Source organism: Gymnogyps californianus, chromosome 12 (assembly GCF_018139145.2).
Source record: "Gymnogyps californianus isolate 813 chromosome 12, ASM1813914v2, whole genome shotgun sequence".
NCBI classification, from domain to species: domain Eukaryota; kingdom Metazoa; phylum Chordata; class Aves; order Accipitriformes; family Cathartidae; genus Gymnogyps; species Gymnogyps californianus.
The window spans coordinates 22,343,372-22,362,426 of NC_059482.1; the positions used below are offsets into that span (position 1 = coordinate 22,343,372).

Genomic DNA, 19,055 nt, shown 5'->3' on the forward strand with positions numbered 1-19,055 from the left:
GAGGTGGGGCAGGGGGCACCGGGACGGTGCAGGTGCACTGGGGTGGAGGGGATGCACAGGGTGAGCCGGGCCCCGGGGCAGGTACAGGGGGCCGGGGGCAGTACCGGGGACCCCGGGGCAGTACCGGGGGGGGAAGGCCGGGGCGGGCCCGGCCCGGGCGGGGCGGGGAGCGGCGGGCGGAGCCCGTGGCGTGGGGCGTGGGGCGTGGGGGGGGGGGCGGGCCGGCCCGGCGCGGCCCACGTGCGCGTGACGCGGGCGGGGGCCGGGAGCACGGCGGAGCGGCGGGGAGCGGCGCGGGGCCATGCAGCCCCCGGCGGCCTCCCCCGGCCCCGCTGCCCCGGCGGGCGCCGAGCTGCTGCGGTGGCAGTGGCGGGAGGTGCAGGCGCCCTGCCTTGTGGCCGCCTGGATCCTGGTGGCCAGCCTGGCCAAGATCGGTGAGTGTGTCGTCGTTCCCCCCCCCCCCCCCCCCCCTCCCCGACACCCCCCCACCCGGTCCCTCGGGCTCCGGGAGCAGCTGCGCCCACCCCCGGGGCAGGCAGGGTGGGATGCGGCATCCCCGGTGGGCGTGGGGGTATCCGGGGAGAAGGGTGCCACCGCACACCAGGACACGGGTCGTGGGGACAAATGGCCGGAGCCCGGCTGGTCACCATCCTCAGCTGGGCTGCGGTGGCCTGGCACGACCCTGTGCCACATCCTTGCGTGCCTTTCCGTGGGATGACGAGCAGTGATGAGGTGAAGGTACAGCCCGAGGGACAACGCGGGGGCCCGGGCCTGTTTTCCCTGCGAGGGATGGACGATGGGCGCGGAGGAGGGAGGGTTCAGGAGGAGAAGAGGAGCTGAGCAGGGATGCCCACAAGGATGTCCCATGCCCCAAAGGCTGGCACAGCACATGCTGTCGGCAGGGCTGGAAGCCGTTCGATCCCTCCAGCCCCCCGGGAAGGGCTCGGTGGTGTCAGTGTTGGGCAAGATGTGTCCCCGGCAGCCTGGGGACGGGTCCGTCCTGTGGTCCCCTCCGGTGGGTCACTCCAGATCCGCATGGCCTCGGGCTCTCGTGCTCCCCAGCACAGGACCCCACAGCCGGGGGGAGGCTCCGCCACGAGAGGCTGCGTGGGAAGGTGCAAGGAGGATGTGTGTGAGCTGCCGCAGGGCTCTGCCCCCCACCAGCACCCTGGGTGCTGGGGAGGGGATGCCCGCGTGTGGGTGCCCAGCAGGGTCCCCAGAGGGCTGGTCCCCCCCAGTGCCCCTGCCTGCTGTGCTGGGCCCAAGGGACAAGACCATGACCTTGAGGCAGGTTTCCTCCTTGGGGACCCCACTGTGGGCACAGCCCCCGTGACGGGGACATGGGCACCCTCTTAGTCTGGAGCCAGCTCAAGAACTGCAGGTTCAGAGTTAGGCAGAGGAGTCTCCGAGCAGCCGGGGACCAGCAGCGGCTCTCGGTACACAGGGGACAGCTAGAGCTGTGACCACCAGCTGGCCTCTGCCTGTCCCAAGCGTCATCGAAACCACTGCCGTGGACCTCGCGCTCCTCTCCTTCCTTGCCTTCTCGCAAGGGAGACCTAAAGCATCGCGAGGAATGAATTAAAGGGCGTCGTGAGCTTAAAAATACAACCCTCTGTCTGCAGCGGTGCCACCTCCAGCTGCTAAGCGTGTCCCTCCTACCTGCAGAAGATCAGAGAGATGATTCCTTTCCCTGGCTCTCATTTCCTTCTCTCAAACATCTCCCTGGAGCTGCTCCCTGTGTGGGTTTCGCTTGACATGCTCCCCTCGCCACCCTTGCCTTTGTCCCGGCAGTGCCGGCGGGTCTGAGCAGGGGGGGGCCTGAGCTGGGGTCATTCCCAAGGCCCCAGCCCCGCCACGCTCTTCCAGGCCTGAGGCGAGCTGATGGCCACTCTCCCTCTCCATCTGGGAGACACAACCCTGACGGTCGGTAGCTCCTCGCTCAGCGCATCCAATGGGTCCGATGGATACTCAGAGCCCGGAGCCGGGAGCGGCACCCAGACCTGGAGGCAGGGCTGCGGGCAGCACCCTGGCAGGGGTGTCCGCGGAGGTGGCACACGACTCCATGCACGTGCGGTCGCCGGGGTGCACGGGAGCCCACGGAGGAGATGGAGCCGGGGGCGGAGGATGTCGGGGAGCGGAGCGGGCAGCGCCGGCTGCGGCGGCCGTGGACGCCGGGCGTAGGCTGGCGCAGAGGAGCCGTTGCGGTTGCGGTGCTGGGCTGCCAGCTCACAGCCCTGTGACTGCAGGGGAGGAAGCAGCCCCGTGCCTGGGTGATGGGGAAATGACACTGCGGGCTCTGTTCTTGGAGGCGGTCACGATGCTGGGGTGCCCTGAGCCAGCAAACACCCGGGGCGGGGAAAAACTGGCTTGGGTGTTGCCTTCCTGCACAGCGAGGCATCATCCGGGCTTTGCTGCCTTTTCCGTACTTGGTCAGAGCACAGATGTGCTTGAACGGGATGTGGGGAAGAGGGAAGTGGTGAGCATTGCCCCAAACACCCTCCTCACCCACGGCTGCCCCATGAGCAGGGGTTTTCCAGCAGATGGATGTTTTTCCACCCAGCAGCATCCCCATGGGTCACAACTGTCTCTCCTTGCACCATCACCTCTGTCCCCAGCTGCTTGTGTCTTGGTTTAGGTGTTTCGCCATTTCCCAAGCGCCGGAGGAGAGGAGCAGGTTTTGGCCCCGAGTCCTCCCAATGGCAAATCCTGTGTTATGGATGCCTGAGCATGGATTATAGCTCTGAAGTTAATTCACATGTGGCTAAGTTACTGTTGCTGTGGGAACCTTTAATGCTGAAATCCTTGACTAGCGCGTGTAAAATTAGAGCTCATTCCACCCGTCCCCGCTGGCTGCTCCCCGCGGCGCAGAGGAGCTCGTGTGCTGTCATTTGCTCGGGAGGGTGGCACCATCCCCCCTCAGCGAGGGGATTTTTGGACAAGCAGGGTTTTTCCCATCGATGCTGCTCCCTTCTTTGCCCAAGTTTTTGGCTTGGGGGAAAGAATGACGGATGACAGCCAGGAGCCATGTCCCCATGTCCCCGTAGCATCTCTGTGGGCTCTCCTGGGTCTCTCCAGCCAGCCAGGGCATATCTCTGCAGTACGGGGAGTGCAGATGGGTTGCCGGAGTGGGGAGCGGGGATCTTGGCAATGCTCCCGAGCGTGCAGAAAGGGGCTGGACGCCTCGTTCCCTTCTTGAAAACTTCAGAGCTTTGTTCCCGTGGGCGGGAAGTGGTTTCGCAGCCTGCCGCAGGCGCTGAGCGAGCGCCGTTCGCCCACCGGCGCTGCCTTCGCCGGGCTCGCGTGGGGTGAACAGGGCTCTGCCGCGGCTTGTGCGGTCATTTAGCAGGAATTCGGCTGGGCTGGAGCTCAGCCAGCCCTTCTCTGGGCTGTGGGTTTGCTTGGAGGGCTGTAGTGCCCGTATCGCCACTGACTCCGTGGCTGAATCGCAGCCCCTGGCAGCGAGCGGAGGCAGCTGGAGGTGAGGGTGCATGCCCTGGGTGCCATGGCCGGGGCGCTTGGCTGCAGAGCTACGGCAGAGGCTTGGCCCTGGGTGCTCTGCGGCTCTTTCCCCTTGAGGTGATTGGTGATGGAGCTGCAGATCATGCCGCCCCCGTGCTCGCCGCTCTGCCCTTGCTGGCTGCGGCAGTGTTCCCGATGCATTATGGCAGGGGAGCAGTGCTGGGGCTCGCCAGGATGGCACGGACAGAGCTTACCGTGCCAAGCAGCAGCGCAGGTCGCTGCGAAGGTCTCAACGAGAGGAAGAGCAGCCCTTAGCCTGCACGTTTGGTGGTGGGCTCAAAGATGTTGTCTCTGGTTAGGAACCAGATCTTTGACATTGAATTATCTCCTTTAATTCAGTGCTCAGCTGCAGCGAAGGGAAGCAAATCAACTAAGAGGTGTTAGGAAAGGAGAAAGGAAGAACATCAGGAGGCCACGACCTCAGTTCCCAGGGTGTCCGCATCTCAGGGACACTGGGACCTGTCCCAGAAAGGATAGAGCAGGACTGGGACAGGTTCAGAGGAGAATGACAAGGGCACAGAGACATGGAAACCTACTGATGAAGCACTGCCTGTTCCTGGGCTCCTCTCCAGGTCTACGCCACTGGAGACAGGACCCCGGGCTAGGCAGACTTTATGGTCTGTCCATGGGGGCTCCTAAGGAGGGAAGAAGCCAAGTGACCTCGGATTGATGTGTGACCACAGCACAGCCTTCCTTCTGGCGGGATGACTTGGCACAAGCAATGGGCACCTTTAATCCAGCTAAAGGGCTTTAGGGACTGGGTTTTGAATTGGCAGCAGGGCTGGGCTTGCAGCTAAGTGATGGCTCAGAGGCTGCCCTGATGTCCCTTGTACCTGCTGGGTGCTCAAGGACAGAGGTAGCTCTGGAAGTGCCTGGAGAGACCCACTCCCCAGGAGAAGGTTTCTTCGTCTGATGGCCAAGTCATGCTACAGAGCTGGGCTGGATGTCACAAGCGATGGCAGAACTCAACGACGGGGGGGCAAAACCACTGTGACCCTCGACAGCCTGTCCCCAAGCACTGCCCTTTGGGGGGGAGCAAACATACAGCACCCTATGCTAGGGAGGAGAAATCCACAGGGATGGGGGGTTGCCCACCTGGAAGCTGGAATGATTTGGGATTACACAGGATGCCCTGGCCTTGGGGACAAGGCTGTCTGGAGGAATGAGTCCCCTGTGCTGGCTGGCGTGATGTCCCACTGGCTTGTGCCTGAGCTGCAGGCTCACTGCCACATTGCTGATGGATGAATACCAGGGCATACTCTGCTTGCTTTAAAAAATACATCCTGTTCCACAGCAGTTTAAGATTTGGTCCAAACCTTGCATGGAATACACTGATTATTCAAAGCATCTCTAAATCTGCAGCTCCTGTGTGCCTGTTTTGTGCGTGCAGGTAGGTTAGCTGGTGCTGAGGAAGGTTTTGCTCTGGCACAGAAATCGGCCGACTGGCTTGTGCTGCAGTGGTTTGCATGCTGCTCTGTCTGCTTGCTCAGACGGCTGCAAACAAGGTCACCCCGTCACCAGGGCTGAGCATCCTCATCTCTGAGTCGGGTAACGTGTCCTGGTGAACCAGGATGCCTTTGCTTGAACAGCAGCCGGCATTGCTTGTGACACTGTGAACGTGCTCGCTGGCTGCCTTTTTCTTTCAAGCACAGATACCAGAGGCCAAGAAAAGCAAAATGCCTGGCTCCTTGGCTTATTAGGCAGTGGCTGAGGAGGAGAAGGAGATCCCAAAGCATTGAGGACCTGAAATCCTGACCTGGGAGCTAGCTGGAAGGTCTTCTGTGCACACATGGCCACGAAGCAGCCTTAGGTGCTCCCTTGTCCTCCCTGGGGTCCATCATGCATTAGCCAACCCTTCTGTGGAGCTTGTGGATCTGGGATGCTCTGTCCATGTGCCTGTTTAGCTGATGGTCTCATTCTTCCTTTCCTTCTAGTTTTCCACCTGTCAAGGAAGGTGACGTCCATCGTCCCGGAGAGCTGCCTCCTCATCCTGCTGGGGCTGGGCTTGGGGGGCATTGTGTTGGCCGTGGCAAAGAAAGCCGAGTACCAGCTGGAGCCCAACATGTTCTTCCTCTTCCTTCTGCCACCCATCGTCCTAGACTCGGGCTACTTCATGCCCAGCCGGCTGTTCTTCGACAACATCGGCGCCATCCTCACCTACGCGGTGGTGGGCACACTCTGGAACTCCTTCACCACCGGTGCTGCGCTCTGGGGGCTGCACCAGGCCGGGCTCATGGGTGGGTGCACAGTGCTGCCCAGCTTGGGCCACGTCCCCAAAAGATGGGTTGGAGGTGCAAAGCACCCCCAAGTTCAGAGCCCACTGCCCGGCTTTGCCGTGGATTCCCAGGAATTATAGCAGGAGTGGGATCCTGGCGTCCTGGGAACGGTGCTCTGGCAGGACCGTCAAGCGTGCAGGACAAACGGGCCCTGCTTGGCACTGAGCTGACTCATGTCTTTGCTATTTTTGTCGCCGACCTTGGCTAGCTTTGCTGGCTCGCTGCCGTGTTCCCTGTCCTCGGCTGGAGCCACTGGCCCTGGCTGGCCTGGGCTGTGTTTTGAGCTCTCCTGAGCCCCGAGGAACCGCTTGATGCCTGGACCTGAGGTGGGGCTGCTGAGCCTCCTTTGGTGCATACCTGCCAGAGGGGCAGCGATGTATCTGGGTTCCAAGGGGGACATCCAAGCCCTGCTCCCCTCGTGTTGCAGCAAGGATGTGCTGAGCCCCGCTTTGCCTGGGGGACCCCGGAGGTCTGGGAGCACTCCCGGGCTCAGCCCACTGCACTCCAAGTTGGGATGCTGCAGCCAAGTCACCGGGAGCAGACGAGGGACAGGCTTGTTTCAGCCTGGTGAGAGGGGCTCTAGGGCAGATGGTCTGCCTGAGCTTGGTCCTTCTGTCCTAGCAGATCCAGGCGTTGAAGCTGGGCTGATGGATTTCCTGCTCTTCGGCAGCCTCATCTCAGCCGTGGACCCCGTGGCAGTGCTGGCCGTCTTCGAAGAGGTCCATGTAAATGAGACCCTCTTCATCATAGTGTTTGGCGAGTCTCTCCTGAATGATGCTGTCACCGTGGTGAGTTGGAGCTTGGGGGACCCTAATGTGGAGCCCAATGTGGGCCAGGGCACTGGAGTCCCCCAGGATGGGCAGAGGATGCAGGTGACATCCCCAAGCCGGGGGCAGACCCATGCCATGGTCTCTTGGTCTTTCCTCTCTCCTGGCCCCGGGGGACGTTGCCGGCTGAGATAAGCTGTGTCGCCTGGCAGATTTGGGGCAGGCGATGCCTCTTCCACAGGGTCCATCCTGCCCGCAGGTGCTGCCCCTCTCAAAGCAGGGCAATAGCCTGCCTTCCCCAAGGGATTTGCCTTGCCTGCAGGTGCTGTACAAGGTCTTCAACTCTTTTGTGGAGCTGGGCCCAGCGCACATCCATGCCACGGACTACGTGAAGGGGGTAGGTGAGTATGTGCCTCACCAGCCCCTCCGCCTCTTCCTCCGGCATGGAAGTGAGGGGGGCAAGCATGGGTGCTGTCATACTGTGGGGTGGGCACCGAGCACCACAGCTCTGTCATCTCCATCCCAGTGGTCACAAGCCGGCTGTCATCATGGGATGCTCTGGTGGGGATCTGGGTGGGAGCACAGGGCTCGGCCAGCCCAGCGTGGTATGGCCGTGGGGCACAGGAGTTGGGCTCGCTTGCTTATGGTGCGAATGAGTCTTCTCCCCCCACCAGCCTCCTTCTTCCTGGTGAGCCTGGGGGGCACGGCTGTGGGGCTGCTCTTCGCCTTCCTCCTGGCCCTGATCACGCGGTTCACCAAGCGCGTGCGCATCATCGAGCCGCTCTTCGTCTTCCTCCTGGCCTATGTCGCGTACCTTGCTGCCGAGATGGTCTCGCTCTCCTCCATCCTGGCGTGAGTACTGGGGTGTCCCCCAGGGGGGTCCAGGAAATCGGGGTGCAGTGCTGAGCAGCAAGAGGCGGCGAGCAGACCCACTCCTCATCCCGCCGTAGGGTCATGCCAGCTCCTTCTGCCCCTCTGCAGAGTCACCTTCTGTGGGATCTGCTGCAAGAAGTACGTGGAAGCCAACATCTCCCAGAAATCCCGCACCACGGTCAAGTACACCATGAAGACACTGGCCAGCAGCTCAGAGACCATCATCTTCATGTTTCTGGGCATCTCAGCTGTGGACACCTCCAAGTGGGCATGGGACACTGCACTGGTGCTGGGCACCCTGTTCTTTATCCTGCTCTTCAGAGCTGTAGGTCAGTCTGCCCCACTGTGCTTCCGGCTGGTAGCACCCAGCCCTTTTCATGCCAAAAAGTGTTATCCCCCAAGAAAGGCTGGGGCATGAGGCCAGCCACGGCTCCTGGCTGTGGTTTTGCCCCATCTCCAGGAGCAGGCAGGGCTCTGATGGCATCCCAGGCTCTCCTTCTCCTCCTTCCCTAGGCGTTGTCCTCCAGACCTGCGTGCTCAACCGCTTCCGCCTCATCCCCCTGGACAGGATCGACCAGGTCGTCATGTCATACGGTGGCCTCCGCGGGGCCGTGGCCTTTGCCCTGGTCATCCTGCTGGACAGGACAAAGGTGAAAGCCAAGGACTACTTTGTGGCAACGACCATCGTCGTGGTGTTCTTCACTGTCATTGTGCAGGTGAAGATGGGCACCGTGCCCTCCTCCAGTGCTGCCTTCTTGCCCCAGAGCTGGCCTGGGGGGCCAGGCGGGCGCGTGGGGACATGTGCTTGGGGCAAGTACCTCTTTTCAAGTAACCTTTGGTCCTCGGTGCCTCCTGGCACCCCATCCATCACCAGGCTGGGACCAGGCTGGACCGTCGCGGCGACTGTCGCAATGGTGGGGCCATGGCCCACGTTGTTTCCCCATTGGCCTCTTGTTCTGGGACTGGCTCCAAGAGTGCCTGGCCAGGCTGTTCTCTTTACAAAGCTGCTGATGGCCCCTGGCTCTGGGATTCCTGCACCCCGGGAAGGGGAGCCGCACGGCGGATGGATGTGAACCTAGGAGAAGGGGAACTGGGGGGGTACGACATGGTCACTGCCTGCCGGGACACAGGACCATCGCCCAGGTCCCGGGCGCAGGGGGTCGGGTTGGTAGGGGCACACGCGGCTGGCACAGCTGCTGTCCCCGGTCACTTCGTGCTGCTTCTGCTCCCCGTGCCCCAGCCACACACCCCCTTGCCCTCCCAGTCTTTCCCTTGCCTTCTCCTGCCGTTCCAGGGCCTCACCATCAAACCCCTCGTGACGTGGCTGAAGGTGAAGCGCAGCGACCACCACAAGCCCACGCTGAACGAGGAGCTGCATGAGCACGTAGGTGCTGGCGCTGGAGGCTGCCTGGCTCCCTGCACCGCCGGGGCTGGCCGAGGGCAATGCACGGCCTCCGCACCCCTGCGGCACCCGCAGCCTTGCCACCGCTCTCACCCTCTTCTCCTCGCTCAAGGCCTTTGATCACATCCTGGCAGCGGTGGAGGACATCGTGGGGCACCACGGCTACCATTACTGGCGGGACAAGTGAGTGTCTTGGCCAGGATCCTCTGCCAGCCATCAGGTGGATGGGGGACGCGTGCCAGCCATGGGGACATTGAGGGCAGCAGGACCAGGAAGGCTGTATGTCTGTCCGTCAGTCCATCTGGAAGGGGACCATCTGGCTGCTGTTGTGCAGCAGACCGAGGTCCCAAAAGCATCCCAGAGAGAGGTCGGGCACGTGAGGTGGGGGATGCTGTGAGAGCTGACATTGCTTGCCCGTGCCGGAACTGCTGGGGGGCCGTGGGGGGGCCGTGATGGTGGCGATGGCCCTGTGCCTCCCCATGGACAGAGCTGCGCTGGGTGCTGAGGAGGGAACAGCCCTGTTAAAGCCTGGGCAGTGCTTATTTGCAGCACAGCGACAGGAAAAGGATGCAAAAAGCCTGTTTCCTGGAGGGGAAGCACTCCAGCAGGGCAGCCATGCTGGCCCCAGTCCCACTCCCATCGCCTCCCGCAGACCCGCCGGTCTCTGGCTTCCCCTTGGGCAGGGATGAAGGGTCAGCGTGTCCCTTCCCCTCCTGCTCTCCCTGGCAGCGTGTCCCTGGGCACAGCCAGGTCCTGCGTGCCCAGCCTGCTTTTGCCATGCTTTGGACACTCTCAACCTTGCGTGGGCAGGGGTTCCCTGGCCGTGGTACCCCGTGGGAGCTAAACCGCCCGTGTCTTCATCTCGTGGCAGGTGGGAACAGTTCGACAAGAAGTACCTGAGCCAGCTCCTGATGCGGAAATCTGCCTACAGGCTGCGGGACGAGATCTGGGATGTTTACTACAAGCTGAACATCCGTGATGCTATCAGCTTTGTCGACCAGGTAGAGCCATGCAGTGGGAGCCGGGCGGGATGGCCCCGACAGGAGCTGGCTGGCCTGGGGTGGTGGTCCCCCCCACGTATGTGTACCCTCTGGCCAGGCAGTGGGGACTCCGCCAGCCCAGCTGGGTCCTTGCTGCCCTGATGCCAGCCTTGCCCTCCCACCTCCCAGGGTGGCCACGTGCTCTCGGCTGCCAAGCTGGCGCTGCCCTCCATGCCCAGCCGCACATCCATGTCGGAGTCATCCGTCACAAACCTCCTGTGAGTACGAGCATCCCTCCGAGCCCCTGGGCAGACCTCGCTGGACCCCCGCAGCTGCCCTCTTCCCTGGGGGTGGGTTGTGCCAGGGCTGGCAGGGGGCTGGCAGGATGCAGGCATGGAGCCCAGCCCCACCATCTCCATCTCCCTCCATCTCCCTCCATCTCCATTTCCCCCCCAGGAGGGAGAGCGGGAGCGGCGCGTGCCTGGACCTGCAGGTGATCGACACGGTGCGGAGCCGCCGGGACAAGGAAGACGCTGCCATGCACCACGTGCTGCGAGGGAGCCTCTACAAGCCCCGCCGGCGGGTGAGCACTCGCTGGCCGTGGCGTGCGGCTGACCCCGAGGGTAGCAGCACCCGCAAGAGGAGCAGGGATAGAGGATGCTCTGTGGGGCCAGCTGCTCACCCTGTGTCTCTTTGCCTCTCCCTCGGCCAGTACAAGGCCAGCTACAGCCGTCACTTCATCTCTCCAGATAAACAAGAGCGCCAAGATAAAGAAATCTTCCGGCAGAACATGAAGAGGCGGCTGGAGACCTTCAAGTCCACAAAGCACAACATCTGCTCCTCCAAGAGCAAGGCCAGGCTGAAGGAAAAGGGCAGGAAAAAGGCAAGTGTTCCCCAACCTCCTGCTCCTTTCCTAGCTCTGAGATTTGGCCTCCCCCAGGATGCAGTGAGGTCCTTTGGGGTGTAGGTGAGGTGCTGCAGGGCATCGGCAGCTCCAGAGCCAGCGGGGAAAGCGGCTCATCTCATCTCATCTCATCTCAGTCCTACATATGCTGCGTGTGAGCACGCAGGTGTCGCATGTCCACGTGTCCCCACCACGCCAGCACCGCCGTGGGGTGGCTCTTCCCTGGGCAAAGCAGTCCCAAGCCCTGGAGGAGCCCCACGTTTGTTTTCCAAGAGCACTCAGCATAAGGTAGCCTGAACGTCGGTGCAGATCCAGGCTCAGAAGTGTGGCACTGCCCCTTAAATTGAGCCTTAGATGTCTTCTCTTGTTTGGAGGCTTTTGAAGCCATTGCAGCTGAGCTGTTTGTTGTAGGGCCATGAAGACGCAATGCCTAAGGACTAGGAACCACTGACTGCCAGCTGCCATCTAGCCGGGGTGGGAATCTGCGTCCCCGGGGTTACGCTGGCTTGCAGGGCCACCTGGGCTGGGGTTAGGTGTTTGCACGGGGCAGGTCCCAGCTGGTCCCTCTTCCTTCGCAGAAGAACATCTCTCTGACCAGCGAGGCACCCAATGGGAAGACGCACAGAAACGTCCCCTGGCAGGAGGCAGGTAAGGCCGGTGGCCGGCGAGGTTTGCAGGTCCTGGCAAGGGGACCTGGTGGGGTGGGATGGGAGCAGCCCGCTGTGCCTGACCACTGCCAGCTCGGTGGCACGACAGCACCCAGGGTTGTGCTAGCCCCAAGTCCTTCTCCCATGGGTGCAGTCCTTCCCCCACAGGGTGCCCCATCCTCCAAACCAACTCCCTCCGTCTGGCTGCAGCTCCTGTCCTGGTGATGGTCAGCTCAGAGGAGGAGGAGAGCGATAGCTCGGAGACGGAGAGAGAGGACGACGAAGGGATTGTGTTCATCGCTCGAGCCACCGATGAGGTCCTGCAGGGAAAGGCAACTCCTGGTAGGCACCGATGCTCCCACGCCAGGGCAGCTGCTGTTGGGTAGCTTGTCCTTCCTCCACCTGGGGAGCAAAGTTGCCTTGGCCTGGGCAAAACCGAAGTCAGCAGAGCATGAATGGGAGAATCACTGTTCTCTGTGGCTCTGGAGGCACGGCAGAGCCTCCCTCGTGGCTCCTGCATCCCTGGGCCAGCTGGCCATTCTGTAGTGGTTGGTTCTGCAATGCTTGCAGGGCCCAGGGAGAGAGTAAGAGCTGTGCAAGATCCCTCTCACTGTCCCTCCTTCTGCATTCCCAGGCAGCCTGGATGTCTGCCCCAGCCCCTGCATCATCCCACCATCACCCACCTTGGCGGAGAAGGAGCTGCCGTGGAAAGGGGACCAGGCTGATCTGGCTGTTTACGTCTCCTCGGAGACCACCAAAATCGTGCCAGTGGATATGCAGAAGGCGTGGAACCAAAGCATCTCCTCCCTGGAGAGCATCGCTTCCCCCCAGGCGTCGAGAGCGGACCTCAGCACAGGAGATTCGCCTGCCCTGTGCTGGAGGAGCAACCCCAGTCTGCGAGCCAGGCGATGCCGGAGCAGAGCTCCTGCTTCCAGTTCCCCAGCCACATCTCTAAGAGCGGCCGGTCGCAGAGTGACAGCAGCCCGGACGGCGCTGAGCAGCAGGAGCTGCAGCCTTTGATGGCCACGGAGGAGCAGGGCAGGATGCTGCCTGCCACAGAGCCCAGATGGCTGATGTTCAACAGAGCGAGCCACCTCTGAGGCAGACTGTGGATGGGGAAGGGGCTGGGGGCTGCGGACGGGCTGCGACCCACTGACCGCTCTGCTGTCTTGCGTTGTAAAGCTTGTGTGTGTCTCCATAAACTCCAGGAGTGGCAGGAGAGCCCGGTACTCCTCCCGGAGCTGCACTCCAGGATGGGCTTTGCCCATGCACCTACTGATGCAAAACTGGTCAATAACTGGGCTTCATGCTGCAACAGCAGGTACCTACCCCCATCCATCCAGAGAGGCACAGACCCCAAACCTCCTTCTTCCTCTCTGGTCCCTACACGTCTCTGCAGCTGGGAGGCCAGAGATGTTCCTTCCAGGGCTGGGATCCCAGCCGGACTCAATCCCGTCGTGGCTGTGCCGCCCTGAGGTGTGGGGGTGCTGGCTAACGGGCTGTGGTTGCTCGTGGGTGTAGGAGCATGAGCTGATCTCCAGCCTGGCTGTGAGTAGGAGATCTCTGGGAAGAGGGCTGGGAGCGGCGGCCAGTGCACGAGAGCCCATCCACACACAGCGACCGAGCCATTGACTTCAAGGTGGCTACAGTGCTGGTTCCTCACAGCGTGCATGGAGCTCAGACAGGAGGCCAGAGATGGGCTCCTTGCCACGGCAGCTCAGCGTTCCCCGGGTTATGGAGGTACCGCAGAGGCAAGGCCATGACCTTCTCAGGACTGGGAGCAGCGCTCCTGGGGTTTGGCTCCACCAGGAGCCGGACTAGTGAACCTGTACGCACAGGGACTCCTCTAGCAGCCAACCTGCTGTGCCAGCCTCGCGCCTGTTGTCTGGATGCGTTCCCAATAGCTGCGGTGTTCAGCTTTCTGGCTTTGCTAGGAGGCAGGTGCCCTGCACAGCATCCTTGGTATTCATCCTGCCCACATCCCAGTCCCTCCAGTTGCCTGGGGCCCATCAGCTGGGAGGGCTGGTCACGGTGCAAGGAGTGGAGCGAGCAGCAGGTATGAATGTACATCAGGAACAGGGGTGATGGACGAGAGCTGAGTGCGTCTTCAAAGGTCTGTCCCCACCACCTGCCTCCCAGCCACCCCTGGTCCCTCCTGAGAGGGTGGTGGGACCTGGTGGCAATGGCCCACACAGTGAATTATTCCTGGTGTGACCCCAAGGGCCCAGAATTGCTCCCCAAGAACTGCTCGGCACGCAAAAGCTCAGCACGGCAGCTGGGCACCGGCAACGCGGGAGGGTTGGGGATGCTCCTCTTAGGGAAGAATGGGGACTTGGGCTGTTTAATGCCCCAAAGCAGGTAAAAAACTGCCTGTTCCAGCTACGCGGGCATGCTGAGACAGCAGGTGTCAAGGGGACACTTAGATGCACTGGGTGAGTGAGCCCAATGTGGGGCGAGCGAGCTGGCGGTACCCGCCGGTACTGTCAGCAAGGCTCAGCAAAGGCTGTTTTGCTCTGTACCTGTTCCACCAGATGAGCATGAGGTTTTTAAAAGGTTTTTATATAGTTTTGCATTTCTGGTATGCCTTATTCTGGTTTTGATTTCTGATATTGGGCCATACTAAATCCCTAGCTGGGTCAGTGTTTTCTGTAGCCATGGGCACCACAAATGACTCAAGACTTAATATCTTATTTGCAAGAATATTGTTTTAATGTGAAAATATATGCAGAGTATTTTGTAATGTTCAATAAATCGGAGTTGGAGCAGGTGTCGCAGTCTGGTCTCTCTTCTGTCTGGGAACCTCTGCACATCCTGGTTCCTGCAGCTCCTGGTTCGGTTCTCCCTCGCAGGCACTGCGTCCCTGTGCCTCTCTGCTCTTCTCCACCCGAGGCCACAGCCCCCTTCTCAGACTCGATGTGCCTAACTGGATTTCCTAGTTTCAATAATGTTTGTGGAAAATGTGAAGTTCTTTCCAAAGAGAAGCTTGCCTGCAGCCGTCATTAGGCCATGCCGCAGGGAGCAGCCAGCAAGAGGCGAGCAGGCAGCCGGGCCCTTGCTGCCTGGTGTCGTGGCTGCCTGCACCGCAGAAGAGTGCCGGGAGCCCAGATCTTCCCATGTCCATGCTTCCTCTCTCTTTGCCAAAAATATGGTTCAAATGGGTCTGTTTCAGGGTATTCTGGATCACAGGAGCCTCCCTGCGTCGGTGTGTGCTGGCTTTGCTCTTCCCTCGATCTGCTGGCTCCACCTCTCCTAAAGGAGAGTAAATGTGGTTTACTTGATTCACAAGATGGATGTTTGGCTTATATTCAAGCTGCCATCTACCGTCACCCCCAGGTGCTTTTTGGCAGGGTCCCTATACAGCTTCCTAGCCCCGAGAGCTTTGCACTGGTCCCTGTGGAAGCTCTTGCTCCTCCTGACATTCCCATCTGCCTCACATCCCACCGACCAGCGATGCTGGCTGAGCCGTGCTCTGCGTGCCGGACCTCAGTGCCAGCGTTTTCTGCAGACACGATCGCCTTGGCAGCGCACCAGGTTGTGCGGGCCAGGTTGTTTTCCTGGAAGCGGTGGGTCTGCGGCATTCAGGTCCTCAGAGGAGGAAAAGCAGATGTCTCAGCTTTGGGAAACGCTGGGGCTGGTCGCTGCTGTCTCACACGGTTATCTGAGCCTAGCAGCTAATGTGTGTGCAGGCTCTCCGTGCCACCAGCCAGCAGCTGGTGAGCTTGGAGCCCCCTCTTCCCATCCTCGACCCCAGCCATGTTGTGACCAGGGATGGTGGCTCCTACTATACCCTTCCCCACAGGGTTTTATCAGTATTTATGCTCATACTCTAATCTCTGTATTTCACTTTACAGGGAGAGATAGCAGGCAGCGTCCTGCCTGCACAGGACTGCTCCGATCCTTCCAGCATAGCAGAGAGCCGTCTCTTTCAGCCTAAAAATACTAAAGCGCTTCAGTGGAAAAACACAAGAACCGGGCCAAACCACGAACACATGTGCCCAAACCTCTGCTTCTCCAGGACAGAGTAAGGCATAACCAAAGCAGCTGCTTGTCAGACTGTAGCCCAGAACATACAACCCTCTGACTGTTACTATAAGCAACCCCTTCCCAGAGCTGCCTGACTATCGCAGACCTGTCATTTTGCACGCAGGCTTCTCCTTAGAGCCTGCCATTAAACCTGCACATTTTTTCCACAGTGATTTACTTTCTCCGATGCTCAGCTCCTCCAGTTTCTCCAGGGTACCAGAACTTCTGAAGTCAGCAGGGGATGTAAGGCAGCTCTGGTAACAGGGGCATCAGCTGGATGGAAGAGCCGAGCTGTGGGCGATGGATTGGTGTTGGCCATCTCCCAAGTCAGCTGAGCAGCAGCATTGCGCAGTTGTCTTAAAATCACCACCTCGCCATTGCACAATACATGTTGGAGCATCAGGTAAATTTTAGGCTGGAAGGGGCTCAGGAGGTCTGCGGTCCAACCCTGGCTCCACGCAGGGCTGGTGGCAAAGCCATAGCAAGTAGTTCAGAGCCTTGTCTAGTTGGGCTTAGAAAGTCCCTGAGGATGGAGATGTCACCCTGTCCCAGAGCCACACCACGGCTGCACCGCTCTTGCGCAGAATGATTTTCTCCTCATGCCCAGCGAGAATTTCGCCTGGTGCAGCTTGCCCTCATTGCCTCTTGTCCTTCCAGGTGCGTCTCTGAGAAGAGTTGGGCTCTGGTTTCTCTGTGCCCCCCTGTAGGTAGCTCCCCTCTTTGCCTTGTCTTCCTAAAGCTGGTTCTCTCTGCTTCCTATCTATCTATATATCTTGTTCTGGGGAGCCCCAAATTGGAGTTAGTACCCAGCTGTGTCTCACAGGTACCAAGTCAAGAGGAATAATAATTTCCTTAAACCTGCCAGCTTCATGTTCTCCATTGCAGCAAGGGCGCTGTTGACTCACAGGCAACCTTGTGTGATTTTTCATTCTGCTCTATTTCTGGAGCACTTCTGACGCCCTCGTGTGATGTTTTCACGATGGCCTATACAGGCACAAGCGGTGGGAAGCTAGTGAATGGGAGCCCAGCTTCTCACCTCCCACTTGGCCCCAGCAAGCACAAAGCATGGCAGAGGCTTTGGCCATGCTCACGTTTTCATGGAGAACAGCGGGCAGGCAAATGCAGGAGAATTCAGTCTGATCATATCTGGGTACACACATTTGGAGACACATCAGTCCATTCTTTGCTCCTTCCCGCTCCTGTCTGTCCATCCAGGCATCCATCTCACCTGGATACGATCAGACTGAACACCTCTCCTGAATTCTCCTGCGTTTGCCTTCCCACTCTTTGCACATGAAGCAGCCATCCCTGCTCCCTGCTTTCACTGGAAGCCTCCTCTGCCTGTTGGTAGAGGGAACAATTCATTTTCACTCCGGAATTACCTCCGGAGGGGTGGATGCCAGCCCTAGTCCCGGTCTGCCCTGCTGCGCTGGCTGGTGAAGTTGTACAGAAGTTGCTCAGCTGATGGGACGCGAGCTGGCCGGGGCCATGCAGCGAGTGGCTGGTGACGGAGCCGGGATCAGTCGGCAGCCGGGGCGGATAATGAGGAACAGATTTGCGCTGGGCAGCGGTTCCCATGCTGCGTTCCAGGGCAGAGCAGCCAGGATGGGAGAGCCTTTGTGCTTTGCGCTGCACCCCTTCAACGTGTGTCGAGCCAGCCCCTCGGCTCGCCTGTGTCTCCTCGCCGTCTGCCGGCGGTGAGCGTCCCCGGGCACCCCGCAGAGCTGGGGACCCTCTCCAGCGGCTGTGCCACCCTCCAGGCTGCAGGGCTGGCCAGGAGGCTTTCCCTGCACCCCGGCTGCGTGGGGGAATAAGCTGCAGCGTGGACTGACTGAGGACAGACAAGACCAGTGGGATCTTTAGGTCAGCAGGAGCTGGGTGGGGTGATCCACACCCCCCTTCGTGGTTCAGATTTCCCTGCTTTTGCCTGGAGGAGCAAACGTGGCTGTGGGACTCCCTGCCCTGGAGGACTGCGTGGCCAGGCTGCTGCTCCCGGGGACTCTCGCAAGAACAGCCAGGATGGATGCCGACATGGTGGGGGCTTTGATTTTATGAGTACCCCAGATCCTAGAGTTGTGATCTTCCCCGCAGCCAGACAGAGCTGTTCCTCACAGCCACAGGGAAGGCAAAGATCCCCGAAGAAGCCACGTGGGCTCCTCTCACCTCGCCTTCTCCTGGCATCCAGTGCCACGCAGCCAGGCTGCCCCGAAGGTAAATGAAACCTGTGGCGGGTTAGTTGGAGAGGAAGGGTGCTGAGGACACTCTGGGGAGGTGGCCACCAGCCCAGTTGGTCTGGTCTACATCAGACCTGAGCCTATGGGCAGCCCATGAAGAAGGGCTTAGAAAGGCCACGGTGTACTGGTAAAGACCAGACTCTGCGGAAGGTCTGCTGTAGTTGTGCTTTCCTCTCTCACAGTGATGCGGGGCAATCCCTGCCCGTGCACAGGCTTTGCCTCCCGGAGCCCAGCTAAGCCCACGCTGTTGAAGTCGGAAAGCCAGTTAAAGCTTTGCTTTGGCTCCTTGGCTGGCTGGGGGGAAGCTGGCTTCTGGGCTGCGCACGCACCTGGGGCCTTGCCGTGTGTGGGTCCCCGGTGGTTTTGGGGCTCTGAGGCTCTTGCAGGCAGCCGGATGAATCGTGGGCTCAGAGCTGCCCCGAGAGCCCTGCTCTAGGTATGGCTGGTGCTGGGACCACGCGAGCATCACTCGTGCAGGGGTCACCCCCTCCAGATTTCTCCTGGACACTTAGGGTCCTGCCTGCTTTCTCAGAAAGCCCCATCTCCCAGGGGCACGATATTCTCTCATCTACCACATACATGCATGTAGATACACATATTTTCAGTAGACACCCCTACCCACCCCATATATAAATATATGGAGCTGGCAAAAGCTTCAGAAAGGTTCCCCATAAAGATGAAAAAAAAAAAGAAAACAACTATGAAGGCCAAGAACTGTTATGTTTTCACATGTCGTGGTGCGGGGCTGGCTGACAGGAGCCGGCTGGTGAAGGAGCACAAGCTTGTGGGACTGTTGGGACTGTTGAACAAGCAGGTTAGCCAGGCTGCTGCCGGGTAGTTAATTGGCGACCCCTGCTAGGCTCACTCCGATCTTTGTTTTCTCCTGCTAGCGAACAGACAGAATTGTTATAAATGTTTGATTCCTCCCCCCCCCCCCCCCCCCCCCCCTTAGCAAAAACAGCTTTTGAAGCAAACAGGAAATTACAGAGACTAAAGAGCGCAATAAAGAGTGGAAAAACCCCTAGCAGCTACCTTGCCGTGCTTGGATTTATCTATAAATCCAGCTCCACGTGGGGTGTCGCTTGACCAAAGGCAACCAAACTGCCCCAAAACCTGCTAGAAATCGGGGGACCCGTGCCCCCCTCGGCCCTCGGGCGCCGAAGGCGTGTTGCCTCAGGAGGCAGGGGTGTGAGGGGGACATCTCCCCTGCCATGAGGGTGACGCACCGAGGGCTTTACGGGGCGGGAGAGGGGCCGGCGCTGGCTGTGCCCCTGTGGGACTGGAGCCCGGCTGTGCCGGAGGAGCTCCCCCCCGCCGCCGCAGGGAGCTCGTTACCCCCGGCCGGGGCGGGCCGGGCCCCGCCGGGCGCCTGAGGGAGCCGGGGGGAGCGGGGAGGCCGGAGCCGCGGTGCCCAGCGCGGCCGGCAGGTG

General features: G+C 60.4%; 1 protein-coding gene across 1 annotated transcript; it reads left to right on the plus strand.

Annotated features, from left to right (window-relative positions):
• Positions 1-301: 301 nt before the first annotated feature.
• On the plus strand, positions 302-14,133 carry SLC9A5 (solute carrier family 9 member A5). The gene is given in 17 exon segments (XM_050904207.1): positions 302-434; positions 5,454-5,756; positions 6,420-6,583; positions 6,885-6,963; positions 7,237-7,414; positions 7,544-7,782; positions 7,949-8,151; positions 8,730-8,819; positions 8,950-9,020; positions 9,709-9,838; positions 10,007-10,095; positions 10,274-10,400; positions 10,530-10,700; positions 11,300-11,369; positions 11,579-11,710; positions 12,003-12,188; positions 12,191-14,133. Coding segments are annotated over 17 exon segments (2,643 nt in total). The 3' UTR covers positions 12,469-14,133.
• The last annotated feature ends 4,922 nt before the right edge of the window (positions 14,134-19,055 follow it).